The following is a 16,969-nucleotide window of genomic DNA, read 5'->3' on the forward strand; positions in this document are numbered from 1 at the left end:
TGAATATTATCAGTAATTACAGTTAACTGTTTCCTGTTAATATGCAGGATGGTCGGTCTGTATACTGTTTAACAGTTCTCACATCTGATAGTGGCGAAGATGATATAAACATAGTTGGAGGTGAATACTGATGTCTTTAGCAGATGGCATGGAAATGAAAATCGATATTAATATTACTAATATTTGTTTTTTACTCCATTTTGCAGAGAACTTCATGACTGCTATCGCATTGTTTTTTATCATGAGAGGATGGTGTTCGGATGGAAGACACACGACTGTAAGTACACTTCTATTTCAGTATGGAACTAAATCACCAGGTTATTGATAGAACAATGAGTTAAAATAGTGGTGGAGTAGACTAGATAGAGCGATCACGGTGATTCATTGGGTTCCGATCGTGGGTTTGATCCTCTAATTGCAGGCCCAAGTAGGAATTCCAATGTATACTTTGGGTTTGATTGATAATTGAGGATTTATTTTATTTTAATTTTGAAGCTGCAATTGTTGGAATATAATACAGATAAAGGTCAAAGTGGAGCTAACGGTTGATGCAGTAGTCTGTATGGCTTAAATTTTATCTACTTTGACAATTATCTACTTCTTTTGTTGTCTATATTGAATGTTTGATATGACAGTTGAAAAGTAGTATGAATAAGCATGCACATGATTTAGCCAGATGAAATTTAGTCAGTAATTATGACATCGTCTTTACTTCTTTAGTAACCGAAGCCTGTTTGAGATTATCCCTCTTCCCCAGCACCTACTCTTCTTTACCTTCTTGCTTGATTTTTAATCTGTTGAGTACTATGGGAAAGAAACTTGATAGTATCATTGATGTTGAAACTTTTGTGAATCATGGATTGTTAATTATGCTGCCTCTGATAGCAATCACAATTTGGTTGTCACGTTGAACGCAAGGTTCCTTATTTCATATTATTCATTTTCATTTCTTTGCTTTCTATTCTCGGGTTTAATTTGTTCCTGTTGCTGTATGTTCAGCTGCCACACACGCTTTTCACAAGCAGCCAACAACTCAACATATGCAGGCTCGAGTAAAGCAGTTGCAGCTCAACAAGTTTCTCAAGTCCTCATACAAACATCTGTGAAGTCAGCAGATGAAAGGAAAAATCCCAGAAGCTTCTATAATGAAGTCAAAGATTGTTAGAAAGCTTTTCCTACAAGCTCCTACAACTCAGAAGATTCATTTAAAGGTTGTTAGATCAAAATAACTAAAGTTTGCTGACATATGATTAATTGTAATGATTCTCCCTGCTTTCCTACACATCATTTGTTGAGCTTATAAATAGAGTTGTAGATGTTACTGCAAGGATTATGGAACTAATTATTCCAATCTGACCTCAATAATCAGAGACGTAGATCTTTAATCCAAAACATTCTTACGATGTTGGTCACATACTGTAAATCTATTGAGTGGAGGGATGTGTGGTTAGACAAACACATTGTGAGTAAAATAAACAACGGAAAGATACTATTTTGAACGGAATATGTTTTTTTATACATTTTCGCACGCATCGCGTGCATATAAGACTAGTAATAATATAATATAGTCGCAGTGTACCTAGGGGCGGAGTTAGGGGCTGGTGGGAGCCTTGCCCCTAGACCTGGCAAACGGGTCGTTTGGATCGGATTCGGGTCGGGTCATTTTAGGTTATTTTTCTTTCGGATCGGTTTCTGGTATGGGTCGGGTCCATTCGGGTTTCGAGTTACTTCGGTTTTTTATAATTGGGTCGGGTCTGGTTCGGGTCAGAATTTCGGGTCAATATCGGATCCGGTCGATGTCGGATCAGTTCGTATTAGATCGGTTTATATCGGATCGGGTTTTTCGGGTTATATTGTGTTTTTTCGGGTTGGATCGGAGTTTTCGGGTTTCGCGTTTTGATTAAGTTATTTATCTTTAGATTTGGTGTTATTCATAAAATTAATTTTATTATTTATAATATTATTATTACTCCCTGTGTCCCAGAATACTCGCACCGGTTCGAGTCGACACGCTTGCTAATGCACAATTTTGATCACCAATATCTTTAACTACATATTATAAAAACTTATGAAATATTAATATTTTGAAAATATTTGTTATGATGAAGCCAACAATATATTATATGCTAACTTTTGTTTTCATATACTAGAAATAAAATAGGGTCAAAGTGAATTATGTGAATAGTGCAAAAAGTCAAACCGGTGCGTGTATTCCGGGACGGAGGGAGTATGTAACAATATTTTTGTACAAAAAAATTAAGGGTTAAGACAATAAGACTTAAGCATATATGGTTTGAAGTTTAAGGGTTTATGGTATGAGAGTTATAGTAAACAATAATTTAAAGGTTACATTTTCAATTTTTTAAAAGTGATAAAGTAGGCGATTCTAGTCTTAGTTCTACTATTAATTTACGGTCGAGAAGACGAGACTTGAACCATGGAAAAATATAATACTCCGTAATACATTATCATGATTTAGTAAAATACGTATTTAACTAGTAACAAACGCTTCGATTACTTCAAGGAAAGTATGTGTTATAAATGTAATTCATGGTTGAATATTTGATTTCTTTTATTATTATGTTCGTTTTATTGTATTGCCATGTATCTTCTTTTATGTAATGAAAAGATGGCTTGTATTGTTAATTGTGATATACTTATATAGCTCAATGGTTAATTGTCTAGCGTTGAAACTTATATATCACGGTCTCTCGAAAAAACATTGTAATACTGCAAACACTTAATTTTTGTTAGAATGAGATTCAGTGAAAGAGTTAAAGAGTTTTGGTATAATGATTTAGGCTTTGTTCTATTCGACTTATTTCGTCTAAACTTATATTATCTCAAATTTATCTGAACTTATTTGAACTTAATTAAGCTTATATGAACTTAATATGACTAAAACGAGTCGAATGGATCGGAACTTCAATAAAAGAGTTACATATATAAGTAAACTATGTACATCGGTATATCGTATATATAATATACTCGTTCTATGTCAACAAAGTTTTTCAATTAGTTATAAAATGCTACTCGTACATACGTAGACATGAAGTATATAATGTTATGTTGACCCGAATATAATGTAGTATATAATGTTATGGGATTGTAATTGTTTTTCGGGTTTTGAGGCATAAAATTATATTTATAAGCTAAGTTTTTACATTAATTTTATCCTATTGTCATCACGTTTAAGTTTTAATAATAGTTCTTACAAAAATAAAAGGTCTAGGGTATGGAGTTTAGTTAATTTACTGATTTATGGTATAATGGGGTTATTACAATTTATATGACAAAAGTTAAACTTTCACATTCTACATATCATAATTTAGGCGGTAAATTTCCCTCTAAATGTATTAGTAGGTGGAAAAAAAGCGGGAAAACTCCCTCCAAAAGCCAAAGAGTACTTTACTTACCGTGGTCAAGATTTGTACATGCATGTGACATACTATGAGTCTATGAGTCTATACACATTACACGGCATACACCCCCTCTGTCCTCTACTTCCCCTTTTCGTTCCAAATAGCTAAAACAATACATATCCCAAAAAACCCAATTGACTTCCACATTCCTTCTCCATACATACCTTCAAAGTCCATCTCGTCTCCAACTTCTTTCCCGGCGTCCATGGCTGACGAGTAACTGCAAGGTAACATGTCTTCTTTCTCTTACTATTGTTCATATTCCTTAATTCCTTTATTTTCATGTTAATTAAGGGTTTCATGTTAATTAGGGTTGGATTGAAATTGGGGGTTAATTTTGTTTTGATATTCGGATCGAAATGGGGTTTAGTTTTGCTTTGAAATTGGGGTTTAATCTTGGTTTGAAATTTTCAATAGCCGAATGTTGTAGCAAATGAGAATTGGGAAATTTCGTTCTGCTACATTATCACAATCACAAATAGGTACTTTCAAGTTTCAATAGTGGACGAAATGGAAAACCAATCAATGACCAATGAAAATGGAAATGGAGGGTCAAAGCCTGATTTAATTAGTTTTAATATCTTGCTTAATGCTTTCTATAAGAATTCTAGGTTTGCTGATGGTATAGAAATTGTGGGCTACTGGGCTATGATGGAAATTCATAGTATAGTTCCTGATGGGATATCCTTGTGGGGTTTGTTTTGATTGATTAGTTGTTGATTATTTTTGTTTACTGCTATTGATTAAGTGGAATCGAAGATGATTTACCAATGGGTTGTGTTTCTTTGCAAGGAGGAATATGTTAAATAATATTTCAACTATGGTTTTCTGACCTTGGTCAATTTTATTATTTTGCAGTTCTCTAAGGTCAACAACCACAAGGTTCACAACCATGGAGACAATGCCAGAGGTAGTTAATGAGCTAGAAACACCCACAAACACAAGCTAATGTGCATTGTCATCTAGTTGACAACATCCCAATTCTTCCTGAAACACAGGCTTTTAAGGGAAACAGGAGTACAATCTGGAAGGAATACATGAAGCTTGACTCGTCAGAAACTAAAGATAGGGCAATTTGCAAACATTTCAAGACCGCCTCTTTCATCGCCAACTCACATTATGGAACTTCCAATATGAGAAATCATATCCAGAAGTATGAACATTATCTTGCATACGTTCAACGTTCGAATACTGACGGAAAAATAAGTTCTATTTACGACCAAAAGGTATACAGGGAGTTGATATCTATAGCCATTATAAAACATGGATATGCCTTTTCTTGAGTCGAGCATGAGGGTAATAGGAAAATTCATGCATATTTGAATCATCAAGTAAGAAGTATTTGTAGAAACACTGCTAAAGCTGATTGTTTAAAAATGCATAAAAGTTTAAAAGTTAAATTGAAGGAAACTCTTAGTAATGTATCTGGTCGTATCTCTTTGACTTGTGATATGTGGACTTCTTGTCAAACTGAAGGTTATTTGTGTCTCACTGCTCATTATGTGGATGCTAATTGGAAGTTAGTTAGTAAAGTTTTGGAGTTTTGCCACATTGATACACCACACACTGGAAAAACAATGTATAGTGCTGTGTTAGCATTGATTCAAGAGTGGGGTATCGAAAACAAGATATTTTGTTTCACATTAGACAACGCCTCTAGCAACGATAAAATGCAAAATTATTTGAAAGATACATTGAAGGGACGAGGTGCTTTGTTACACAATGGTGAATTTTTTCATGTTCGGTGTGCTGCACATGTACTGAATTTAATAGTTAAGGATGGACTTAAGGTCATTGAACATGCTGTTGTCAAGGTTAGAGATGGTGTGAAGTACATTAAGTGGTCTGAAACAAGAAAAATACTTTTCGCGATTGTGTTAAATTAGCAAAGATAGGAGAAACTAAATCGTTGTGGCTTGATGTAGCTACAAGATGGAATTCTACATATTTGATGCTTGAAAGGGCTTCTCTATATCGTGAGGTTTTTATGGAAATGGTTATAAAAGACTCCTCTTTCAAACGTTTCCCTAACTTTGAAGAGTGAGAGAATCTTCAAAAAATTCAAGATGTTTTGGAACCCTTCTCTGATATAACCGAGTTATTTTCGGGAAGTGATTATCCTACCTCAAATTTGTATTTTGTGAATGTTTGGAAGATTCTTATGGTGTTGACCGATTTGACAGGAAGCAATGACGAGGTATTAAAACAAATGGCAATAGAAATGAATATCAAATTTGATAAGTATTGGTTCAACTCGGAAGAGGATGATTATAGCATGTAATTTACCTTTGTTGTAGTTCTTGATCCTCGTTGCAAGCTTTCTATTCTGATGTTTTGTTATGAAAGTTTGTATGGGAAGGCAGTAACTAAGTTAAAAGTTTCTGATGTCACACGCAAGTTAGAGATATTTTGCCAGGAATATACCCCGGAAGGCTCCCTCCCACCTGAAACACAAGCACACCATATGACAATCACAAGCGTAAATTTGACTATTTTGCAGTAAGTTTTATTTTTTTGTTTATATTGTTTTATTTTGTTTTCATACAATTTTTTACGTTATCTGTCTTGCCATTGTTGGGGTATTGGTTGTTCTATGTTTTAATGCTAATCTAGTGGTTGATATTTAAATTTGGTTAATTCTGAATTAGTATTAGGTCAATGAGTTTAAGGCACAGTCTAAGTTTAGTTGCATGACTAATTTTTATATTTCTTGTTCTTTTAGACATATGACAACAATGAAGTCGTACCTACTTATGCTGGGAGATCACAATTGCAAGCTTATCTTGGGGATGCTAAATTGGAAAGAACAGCTAAGCTTGACATCTTAAATTTTTGGAAAGAGAATGAGAACAAGTATGGAACACTTTCTCATCTTGCTAGAGATATACTCACTGTTCCCCTCACAACTGTGGCTTTGGAATCAACTTTTAGTGTAGGAGGTCGAGTTTTGAATAAGTATAGAAGTTCCACTCTTCCTGAACATGTGGGGGCTTTGATAACATCTCGTAGTTGGTTGGTCGGTTATGAAAGTAAGTTCATTTCAACCTTTGTATTTCATTGATTTGTTCCCTTCTATGGAGGATATTGCATTTTCTTATATAGGTTAAAATGGCAAAATGCTACCATTGACTCCTTTTTTTCCTTTAAAATGCAGTGATTGAAGATGATGATTGTGTTGGTTCCTTTGTGGATTGGGCTACACCAAAATCTTGTTCATAATCAACCTGATGTTAATATGGTACATTAGCTAATTGTTACTAATTTGATGTTAATATGATACATTAGCTAATATATTGTTACTAATTAGAGGAAGTAGCATCATACTGGAGTTATGGAGATGTGACTTAAGAAATTTAGGGTTGAATTACTCTGACTTTTGGACATAATATTTTGGTATAAGTTGGAATAGAACATTGCTTATGACTTTGGTCATTTGCTTAGTTACTTATCAATTCTTATCTGATAAGTTATATTCTATGTCAAAATGGAAATCTTGAAGATATGATTTTTAAATTTATTTACCATGTGCTAATGTTGGTTTTATTTCCATTATTTTCTTATCATTTGTTGAATGATCTTATTTAAATGAGCCAAAAAGAAGATAAGAATTACTAAACTAACATATCGAAGGAATTAAAGGTTGATGTATGAACGTGAGAACTCTCGGACTTTTCATTGGCAGTGTTACGTTGTGATAAAAGTAAGGTGGTGTTGGGACTTGGTAAGTAAGATCATACCCAAAGTTACTAGAAAGAGCTGCATTGTAAATTGTAATTCATGAGATGAACTGTTGCAGACCCTTGATTTGAACTCAACTCACTCAACTCACTCAACTGTTGAACTGCAGGGCTGAGATTCAGTAATCCAGCATTCACACAATTATCTTTCTTCGTTTTCCCACCTTTTCCTGCATTACCTGTGTCAAGCCACAACAGCTTCAGGACTCTGTCTGCTCTTCTTACTATTTTGATTTCCCTTGTTGTTAAAATTCGTCTCGTTAACATTGTTTTTTACTGCCGCCTTTGGTTGCAGAATCACTGGGCTTTATGGAGTTTAGCTTGTCTTCATTATTTGGATCGAGTACATGTATTGTAACTGTTTATTTTTACAAAGTCGCAACAAGTTTGTACCTTGTTAAAAACCTAGCTTTAGGTTTCTATTAATACGAGGATTATACTTTGTGTGGTGTTAGAGTTAGACTAGGATTATTATAAATTGTAGTATCCTAGTACTAGACGCATAACAATAGTATTACTAGTTAGAGTTGACATAGAACTCTAATACATTAAATTTGGTAATATTAATCCTACCTTTGGCCGGTTTTCTTTTATTAATCCCACCTACGACATATTTTTTAATAATCCCACCTTTACTACCCAACGACTTTTATTGGGCTTAAGTGACCGATAACCGGTGAAAAAATCATTGAGATGGTGATGAATTGATGATGATGACTGAATATATCGAGAGAGAGTACTTCCACGTAGAGACATATTACTGCCGACAATAGGTTTATGACGTGTTGGGCCCAATAAAAGACGTTGGGTGGTAAATGTGGGATTATTAAAAAATATGTCGTAGGTGGGCTTAATAAAAAAAATCGGCCAAAGGTTGGATTAATATTACCAAATTTTCCTACATTGTATTATATATTCTTTAGCTAATCTAATATACATATATAAAGGAGGCATATTTGCTGAACTATTAGAGCGTCACCTAGGATTACTAATGGTTTCGGCCAATGAAAAATAATATTTCTAATTTATTTTTGAATTAAAAAAATCGAGTGCTACGTAGATAATTAATTAGGTGCCACGTAGATATTTAAATTAATTAATTAATTACTAATATATACTATTCCATCCAAATTCAAACGCTCTAATAATTAAAAAATAAATCTAAATAAAATTCATCCAAAATCAAACACTAATCTAAAATAAAATTCAATCCAAAATCAAACATTAATCCAATATTAGAGCGCCACGTAGGAAATCTAATTGTTTCATCCAATAAAAAATAGGACTTCAAAATTATTTTTGAATTAAAAAGTCGAATGCCACGTGGATAAATAATTAGGTGCCACATAAATAGTTTTATTAAATAATTATTAATATTTATTATATACAATTTCATCCAAAATCAAACACTATAATAATTAAAAAATAAATCTAAAATGAAATTCAATCCAAAAAAAATAAAAAATCAAGTTAATCTAATATATAAAATATAGCAGTTGATATATATGTAGGAGTTTTATTTTAACGTAACAATTTAATAGAAACCGTGCATCGCACGGGCTAAAGTCTAGTCATCAATAGGAACAACAACTTAAACTCATATTTGTCATGTTATCAAGAGCAAGGTTTTGAATTAATTTTTTTCCGCAAAATAAACCACGTACGTGAGTTATGGCCTCGAACGATGAGGAATTGAATTATAAATGCAGTCGGTTACAGGGTTGAAGCATAAAAATGGTATTTTCCCGGCCCAAAATTAATTATCACATTGTTCAAACCCATATACTCCGTACTATATTGGATCTGAAACAGTTTGACTAAGAGCAAGATTATCGTTGGTATAAGCTAAGACTTCCACATCATCTTTTTATTAATTTTTATTTATTTTCAATTTCTCATATTCTTGTTGAGACCCTTTCAGACTTACTTAATTTTTCCACTTCACCCCTCGTACTCATTCAAGACTCCTCAAACTTAAGAAAATAATAAAATAAAATAGAAAAAATAATAATAGTTAAGATTGAATTTACGGTTTAAGAGTCTTAAGTAGAGTCTTGGAATTCCAAGACTCTTGCTCAGACTTTTTTCATACTCTTCCACTTAAATGGGAGGTCTTAGGTTAATACTCAATAAGACTGTTGCTCAGACTATTGCTCAGACTAGCGCTAATCTTGCTCTAAAAGACCCTTTATAATACTCCGTAAGTCAGATTAATATGTCACTCAACCATTTGACAATAATAATAATAATAATAATAATAATAATAATAATAATAATAATAATAATAATAATTAGCACGGGGGTTGGGTACGGCGATGGCTATGGCGATTAGGGCTGTTAATTAGCACGTTCATTTTCCGGCGAAGGTAGCAGGTTCTCGGTCCGGCGAAGGGTGCGGTAAAGGGTCGGCGTTTTCAGGCGGTTTTCAGGCAGTTTCACGGCGGTTTTTGCTGGCGGTTTTTCGGGTATCGACGGGTGTTTTTCGTGGGTTCAGTTCCAGGAATTTCGGGAGTTCATTTTCATTTCGGGTTTCTGTTTGGTGTTTCGATCAGTTCCGGCAATTTGGATGTTCAGTATCAATTCCAGGGTCACTTTGGTGTTTCGATCAAGGTCGTGTGCTCGTTTTCCGCACTCGTGAGTTCAGTTTGGTGAATGGTTCAGGGTAGCTTTCAGGCGGCGGTTTTCCCGGCTGGTGGTCGTGCAACGTGGTTGTTGGCGGCATTCAGGTGGTTGGTTCCGTTTGTGCAGCGTGGTGCATTTTGAGTCTGGCGGTTTTGTGGGTTATTCGGCAGTTTTGTGTGTTGTTCGGCAATTTTGTGGGTTGTTCGGCAGTTTTGCGGTGCTTCTTTGGTCCAGCAGTTCCGTTTTGCGGTGCTTTGTGTTGTTTCATTTTGGTGCAGGGGTTGTTACATTTGCAGGGGTTGTTCATTTTGGTGCAGGGGTTTGTTACATTTGCAGGGGTTCATTTTGGTGCTTTGTGTGGTACTGCATTGTTTTGCTCCTGTTTTGTCCAGGGGTTGTAGTGCTTTGATATGGCGGCTACCGTGGAGAAGTTTCATTGCCCTTTTGTGGGTCTTAGCGGGTGCCAGGATGGCGGTGGGCGTGGTTTGGTAAGGAGTTCTCTGATCACTCACTTACGGGATCGTCATTGTTGCTCTGATGTGCGGGATGTAACCCGTCATTCCCTCACTACCAATTCGGAGGTTTTTACTACGGCTGAGGTGACCTTTCGTCGTATGGGAATTTGTCTATGTGGAGATTGTTTCAAGACGCATACTCATCGTATTAGGTGTCGACATGGCAGTGGTTCTAGTTCGGTTTTTGTGGACCCACCTGATTCTGGGGATGGTACTATTCGTTTTACTCTCTACGGTATTCAAAAACCACAAGCTCCTGCTTCCGAGTTGTCTACTTCTGATGCGCCTCGAGAACATCATTTTTCTTTTGATGTTGCTCTTCTAAACACTTTATGGTCTAAGCGGTTGCGTTCTGTGAAATCCATCCCTCCCAAATGTCGTTTGGGTTTTTCGCGAGTTCTGAAAGGGGCGCTTGATAAGGTGATTTGCAGACCAGATGACATCGCTTGTTGGGTTCAGTTGCTCGTGTTACCTCTTTGTGTCCTCAAGACTTTTTCTCCACGAAGTAATCGTGAGTGTTCCTTCGGTGTTAGGCGGCGACACCAGGAAGAGTGTATCACCTCTGCTATTCGTTCTTGGGGTGTGCCTGGTGGTTCTGAGCAACTTGTCATAGACACATTGGCTAGCGTGTCTCCCCCTCTATTGGATGTTGACGAAGACCATGATTTGGCGGAGCGTAATATTAAGCAATGCAAGAGAAAGATTTCTGACGGTCACTACACTGCTGCCGTTAGGGTTCTTTCTTCCTCAGGTCTTGCCCCTTACGATGATGCTACTCTTGCAGATTTGCAAGCAAAGCACCATTCCATTCCGGTCCCTACCTTACCGGATATCCCTGTTAATCATCACCTTACTGCTTCCTCCGCTGTTGTTTTGGAGCAGATTATGGGCTTTCCGCGTGGTACTTCGTGCGGTAGAGATGGCTTGCGTGCTCAACACCTTTTGGATTGCTTGGGTTGTGCTGCTGTAGCTGTTTCTGATGAGTTGGTGGATGCTATCACTCAGGTAGTTAATCTCTTTCTTGCTGGAAAGTGTCATGCTGAGCTTGGAGGATACATTGCCAGTGCTCCTCTTACGCCACTGGTTAAGCCTGGTGGGGGTATTCGGCCTATTGCGGTGGGCACTATTTGGAGGCACCTTGTTTCTAAGGTCGGGGCTGTTTTGATTGGTCCGCGTTTAGGAAACTACTTTGGAGGTCTTCAGTTTGGAGTTGGGGTTCCAGCAGGTGGTGAGGCCATTCTCCATGCTGTCAATCGGTTGGTTGAGGCTCGTGGGGCCGATGTTGGCCTATCTATGTTATTGGTGGATTTTCAGAATGCTTTCAATTTAGTTGATCGATCGGCTTTGTTGCGTGAGGTTCGGCTCCATTGTCCTGCTCTTTCTCGTTGGGTTGAATTCTGCTACTCTTCTCCAGCGCGGCTGTATTATGGGGAGCATACCTTGTGGTCTTGTCAGGGTGTGCAGCAAGGGGATCCTCTCGGCCCTTTGCTTTTTTCTCTGGTTCTACATCCATTGGTGTGTCGAATTAGAGACTCATTTGATCTATCTCTTCAGGCTTGGTACTTGGACGATGGCACTATCGTTGGTGACACTTTGGTGGTTGGACAGGTCTTGGAGTTGATTTTGGAGGAGGGTCCTCGTTTAGGTCTCCATGTTAATGTTGAGAAGGCGGAGGTTTTCTGGCCTTCGGAGGACCCACGCAGTTGTCTAGAGGGTGTCTTTCCTACGGATATTGCTCGTCCTGCGCTTGGTGTTAAGTTGCTTGGTGGCCCAGTCAGTACGTATTCCTCTTTTTGTAAGGAGTTGGTTTCGCAGCGTGTGTCGAAGACTGTTGTGTTGATGGATGTTGTAGCCAAGCTTAATGATCCCCAGTGTGAGTTGTTGCTTCTTCGTGCCTGTACTGGAGTTTCTAAACTCTACTTTTCTATGCGCACTTATCCGCCTCATCTTTTCGAAGCGGCCCAATTATCTTTTGATGTGGCTCTGCGGGCTTCTTTAGAGCGCATCGTGACTGCTTCGGGACCTGGATTCGGTGACTGGCAATGGCGCCTTGCCACCTTGCCTTATTCTTATGGAGGATTGGGTGTTTATTCAGCTGGTGATGTTCGGCATTATGCTTTTCTTGCATCCCGTTTGCAGTCTTCTGGTTTGCAGGATTCGCTTCTTCGGCTTTCAGGTGTTGATGGTCCGGGACCGTCCTTTGATGATGCTCTTGGTCTTTTCAATAGGACCGTGGAGACCGACCTTATGTGTAGCCCTAGTGAGATCGCTGCCCCCAGACTCATGAAGAAATTGGCAGACATATATTTCACGAAGGTTACTGCTGATGCGGAATCCGCCTACTCCTTATCTTCACGTCTTGTTGCCCTATGGAAATCACAGCAGGGGGATCACTCCTCAGCTTGGTTGCGGGCAGTCCCCATCTCGGGGTTAGGCTAGACTATGAACGGTAAGACTTATCGTTCGGTTCTTTGCTATCGATTGGGTATTCCGTTGTTCTCTGATTCGACGCCGTGTTCTGCTTGCTCTCGGGTTTTCGACAGGGACATTTATGGGGATCATGCCGTGTCTTGTGCTGGGATTGTGGGTATCAAACATCGACATAATGTTGTTCGTGATACCCTTTTGGATATTTGCCCCCAGACTCATGAAGAAATTGGCAGACATATATTTCACGAAGTTTACTGCTGATGCGGAATCCGCCTACTCCTTATCTTCACATCTTGTTGCCCTATGGAAATCACAGCAGGGGGATCACTACTCAGCTTGGTTGCGAGCAGTCCCCATCTCGGGGTTAGGCCAGACTATGAACGGTAAGACTTATCGTTCGTTTCTTTGCTATCGATTGGGTATTCCGTTGTTCTCTGATTTGACGCCGTGTTCTGCTTGCTCTCGGGTTTTCGACGGGGACATTTATGGGGATCATGCCGTGTCTTGTGCTGGGATTGTGGGTATCAAACATCGACATAATGTTGTTCGTGATACCCTTTTGGATATTTGCTATCGGTCGGGGATTTCTGCTCGCAAGGAGGTTGATGTTGGGCTGACTAGTGAGAGTGATGGAGCTCTTCGTCCTGCAGATATATTGCTTTACTCATGGGATGGCGGTCTAGATGTGTGTGTTGACTTGACTGGGTCTTCCCCTATGACGCAATCTGGGTTGTCAGGCTTCATTCCAGGTCGGGTTGTGGCGGTTGCAACGCAGCGGAAGCAGGATAAGTATGCGGCACGTTGTAGGGCTTTGGGTTACGGTTTCTTTCCTTTTCCCTTCTCTTCTTTTGGGGAATTAGAGAAAGGGGTTGTTTCTTTGCTGAAGCGGGTCCAGACGTACTCCAGGGCTCAAGACATTGGGGCACGGGCAGCTGCCCACATTTTCAGCAGGATCGGGTTCGCCATAGCTAGAGGAGTGGGGGCCCAGATTGTATCTCGGCTCCCCTCCAACTTCTTGTAGTTCACTTGATCTTTGTAGCTTGTTAAGCTTGTAACGTTTTAGTGTTTTCCCATAATAATAATAATAATAATAATAATAATAATAATAATAATAATAATAATAATAATAATAATAATAATAAAATAATAAAAAATTAAATAATAATAATATGATAAGCTAAAAAAAACTTATATTTTTAAACTAATTGGCAATTTTGAGTTGCTCTTCGGTTCGGATCGGTTTCAGATCTTCGGTTCGGATCAGTTCGGGTTGATTTAAAATTTACGGTTATTTTCGATTTCGGGTGAATATCGGGTTCGAGTCCTTCGGGTATCGTGTCATTTCAGGTCAAATCACTTTCGGGTCAATTTCGGTTTCGGGTCGGGTCTATTCGATTTTCGGGTTAATTTCGTGTTACACATCAGATCATTCGGGTCGATTTTTCGGGTGCGGGTCAGTTTTACCAGGTCTACTTGCCCCCATGATTTTGCAAACGATTTTCCATATATAAGGTAGGTTAGTTTGTTTTCAGTGTGAGATGGAAAGTTTCCCTATTGACGGAAGTTCGATGCAAGTTACTCTATTGGCGGACACAAATTCTTATTTACAAGGGTTGTACAATAAATATTGTACACCGGAGTAAAAGTTAACCCAAAATGCTTAAAAGTTAAGCTTATATATGTAAAAGTTATCTATTTTTTTAGTGATAAATTTTTTTCATTTTAATGAAACTTATTTGTTCAAAATCACTAATAAGGTATAAAATTAATCATTTAACCTTTTAAATTGTTTATCTATCAACGTTTATAAAAGTTAATCAAAACTAGGTTAAAGTTATAAAAAAATGGGTAAAAATTATCTTGGTGTACAATAAATTTATTGTACATCTTGTGCGCACAAGACCTTTTGATTGACGGAACGTCCAGGAAGTTGGTCGCGTGTTGCAATTCTTTTTTAATTCCTCCACTATTTATTAATCCGGTAATCCGGTTGCCTCTTAAAGTCCTAAATTTAGCAACAAGATATACTTCACATTAAGATTTTTTTAAAATAAAAGTTTATGCTCGTCTATTGACATTGTACTGCCCCCAATCTAAAATTTCTAGTTCAACGGTGTAACCCATCAGCAAAAACAATGAAAAGTCATGAAACATGGTAATAGCGAAGTTAAAAATGCAGTTAAAACTTGAAACAATTAGGGAATTGAATGATGATGCCCGTTTCTGGACGGTGACCTATGGTGCTAACCAAGGGGCAATAGAGTGGTTAGATGGATCGCGTTTTCTGTCAAAAAAAACAGGAGGTTATAAACAAGTACAAACATTCATTATTTTAATGATTATAAGATGCCCATAATCTACTGATTTCGGATTCGCCATCGCGGCATATTAAGATTAACTAGTTTGTGGTTCGGACGTTGCTCCGGGTTTTACTTTTAGTGGGTTACTTATTTTAAATATGTGCGTATGTGGTGCTATTATCTGATTTCCATGCAAGATCAGTGGCCGATCAACAAACTTCCTTCCCATATCCGAAAATCAAAACAAAGTCGAGTTCTCTTCTTCATGATTAGTTGATTATTATACTCCTGTCAATGTTTCCCTCTTCCACACTCATAATTACACTCCATTACCCTAAGTTTTTTTTATTTTTCAAGCTTAAGTTGAGAAGAGAAGAATTGTACATTTATAAGTTAAGTTATTAATTTCCTTTGTTCTTTTTCCCTTTAATTCAATATTATTCATTTTAAAAAGGTTGTATTTATTATTTAAATAGAAAATTTTAACATCATTGTGGCTAGCTAAGATGGTAAGAATGGTAACTTTTAATTCAAGAGGTCTAGTGTTCAATCCTTGCTAGTTCTTATAAACGCCTTTTAATATATTAGTATAGATTACTACTCCTGCCATTGCAGAAAGCCGTATTATATCGCATTATCACATGGACTTGAGTGTCTATAAATTCGAATTAAAATGCAAGGAATTACTCTTTACTTCTTTAGTTAATTAACAAGTTTGTTACGTAATCAACAAAAAGCACATAAAGGATATACTCTTGTAACAAAAAGAGTTCCAACAGAATATATATAAGTATGCTTTTAAGTATAATGACTTTTTTGACATAGTGAACAGAAAATCTGTTCAATGCATGGAAACCAGCAAAAAAAAAACGACATATGCTGATGAAAAGGGCTTTTAACTGGTAGGTAGAATTTAAAATTTGGAAAGGAATTTTTAGAAATATTCTTTTTTCAAAAGACTAATTAGATTTTGGGCTCGGACGATGCCCCGAAGGTAAAGTCATCACTTGAATAATTGTAACTATGCCTATTTTTCTGTAAAAAAAATAAAAACAAATCATAATTAACTCTTATTTTTATTAAAATCATTTTTCTTTCTTTACTATCACTTTATTATATATTGTTTGCAAAATATAACACGTAAATTTACATAGCCAAGCGGATAAGTCATTAGTGGTTCCAATCACCAAGTCATGGGTTCGAAACTTGTATTTGTAATTTTTGAATAATATTGGATGACACGTAATGACATGTGTCAAATTAAAAGAGGAGGGCGCGAGGTGGCATTGTATACTTTCTTACAAACGCCGATACTGACTAACATATACTCCATCCGTTCTTATTTACTTGACACAATTGAGTTTTGACACTATTCACACAAGTTCGTAAGAAGGGTAAAGTAGTAAATTTTCATGTCCAAAGATAAAAAGAAAGTGTAAAGACCATTATGAAACGGAGGTAGTAATTCATTTATCACCAATTAATTTTATGATAGAATTGAAGCCGTCAGACTTACATGTAGTCAATCTCTTTTCTTACACGCACTTGTTTTTGCCCTATGATTTTATCATTTTTAAATGTTACTTTTCTGTAAAACTCTAGTAGCTGATTTGATGATTAGTTTTACTGGGAGTGAGTCTGCTTTTATAGGACCACATATTAAGCTTAATTTGTAGTTATTAGATGTGGACCATGAAAATTTACTCAAAGATTACTTCATGTTGGGGTTCCTTAATTTTTATGATGGATAAATAGACTTGGTTATTGAACAGGGTAGTCCAATGGATATAGGGTTAGGGTCAAGTTAATAGGGCTTTTATTGGTCAGGGCTCTTATTGGACATGGCTTTTATTGGACAGAGTCATTATAGGGTCAAACTTATACTACAATTATTTTGAAAATTAAAATAGTAATGATACAAAAATTTACGTGTATAGCTTCGT

General features: G+C 36.9%; 1 protein-coding gene across 4 annotated transcripts; it reads left to right on the forward strand.

Annotated features, from left to right (window-relative positions):
* Window positions 1-3,460: 3,460 nt before the first annotated feature.
* LOC110788576 (uncharacterized) lies at window positions 3,461-7,606 on the forward strand. 4 transcript variants are annotated; one of them, XM_056828194.1, is made up of 6 exons: window positions 3,461-3,649; window positions 4,281-4,332; window positions 4,421-4,648; window positions 5,821-5,921; window positions 6,145-6,451; window positions 6,577-6,939. In XM_056828194.1, exons 2-5 carry the CDS (start codon window positions 4,315-4,317, stop codon window positions 6,248-6,250), a joined length of 453 nt encoding a protein of 150 aa, XP_056684172.1. In that variant the 5' UTR covers window positions 3,461-3,649; window positions 4,281-4,314; the 3' UTR covers window positions 6,251-6,451; window positions 6,577-6,939. The 4 variants fall into 4 exon arrangements, 1 of the variants encoding a protein (XP_056684172.1); XR_002533407.2 differs by adding an exon at window positions 7,270-7,606 and having other exon boundaries at window positions 3,462-3,649; window positions 4,281-5,921; window positions 6,577-7,143; XR_008920792.1 differs by having other exon boundaries at window positions 3,465-3,649; window positions 4,281-4,648; window positions 5,606-5,921.
* Window positions 7,607-16,969: the final 9,363 nt, after the last annotated feature.

Source organism: Spinacia oleracea, chromosome 5, assembly GCF_020520425.1.
Source record: "Spinacia oleracea cultivar Varoflay chromosome 5, BTI_SOV_V1, whole genome shotgun sequence".
NCBI classification, from domain to species: Eukaryota; Viridiplantae; Streptophyta; class Magnoliopsida; order Caryophyllales; family Amaranthaceae; genus Spinacia; species Spinacia oleracea.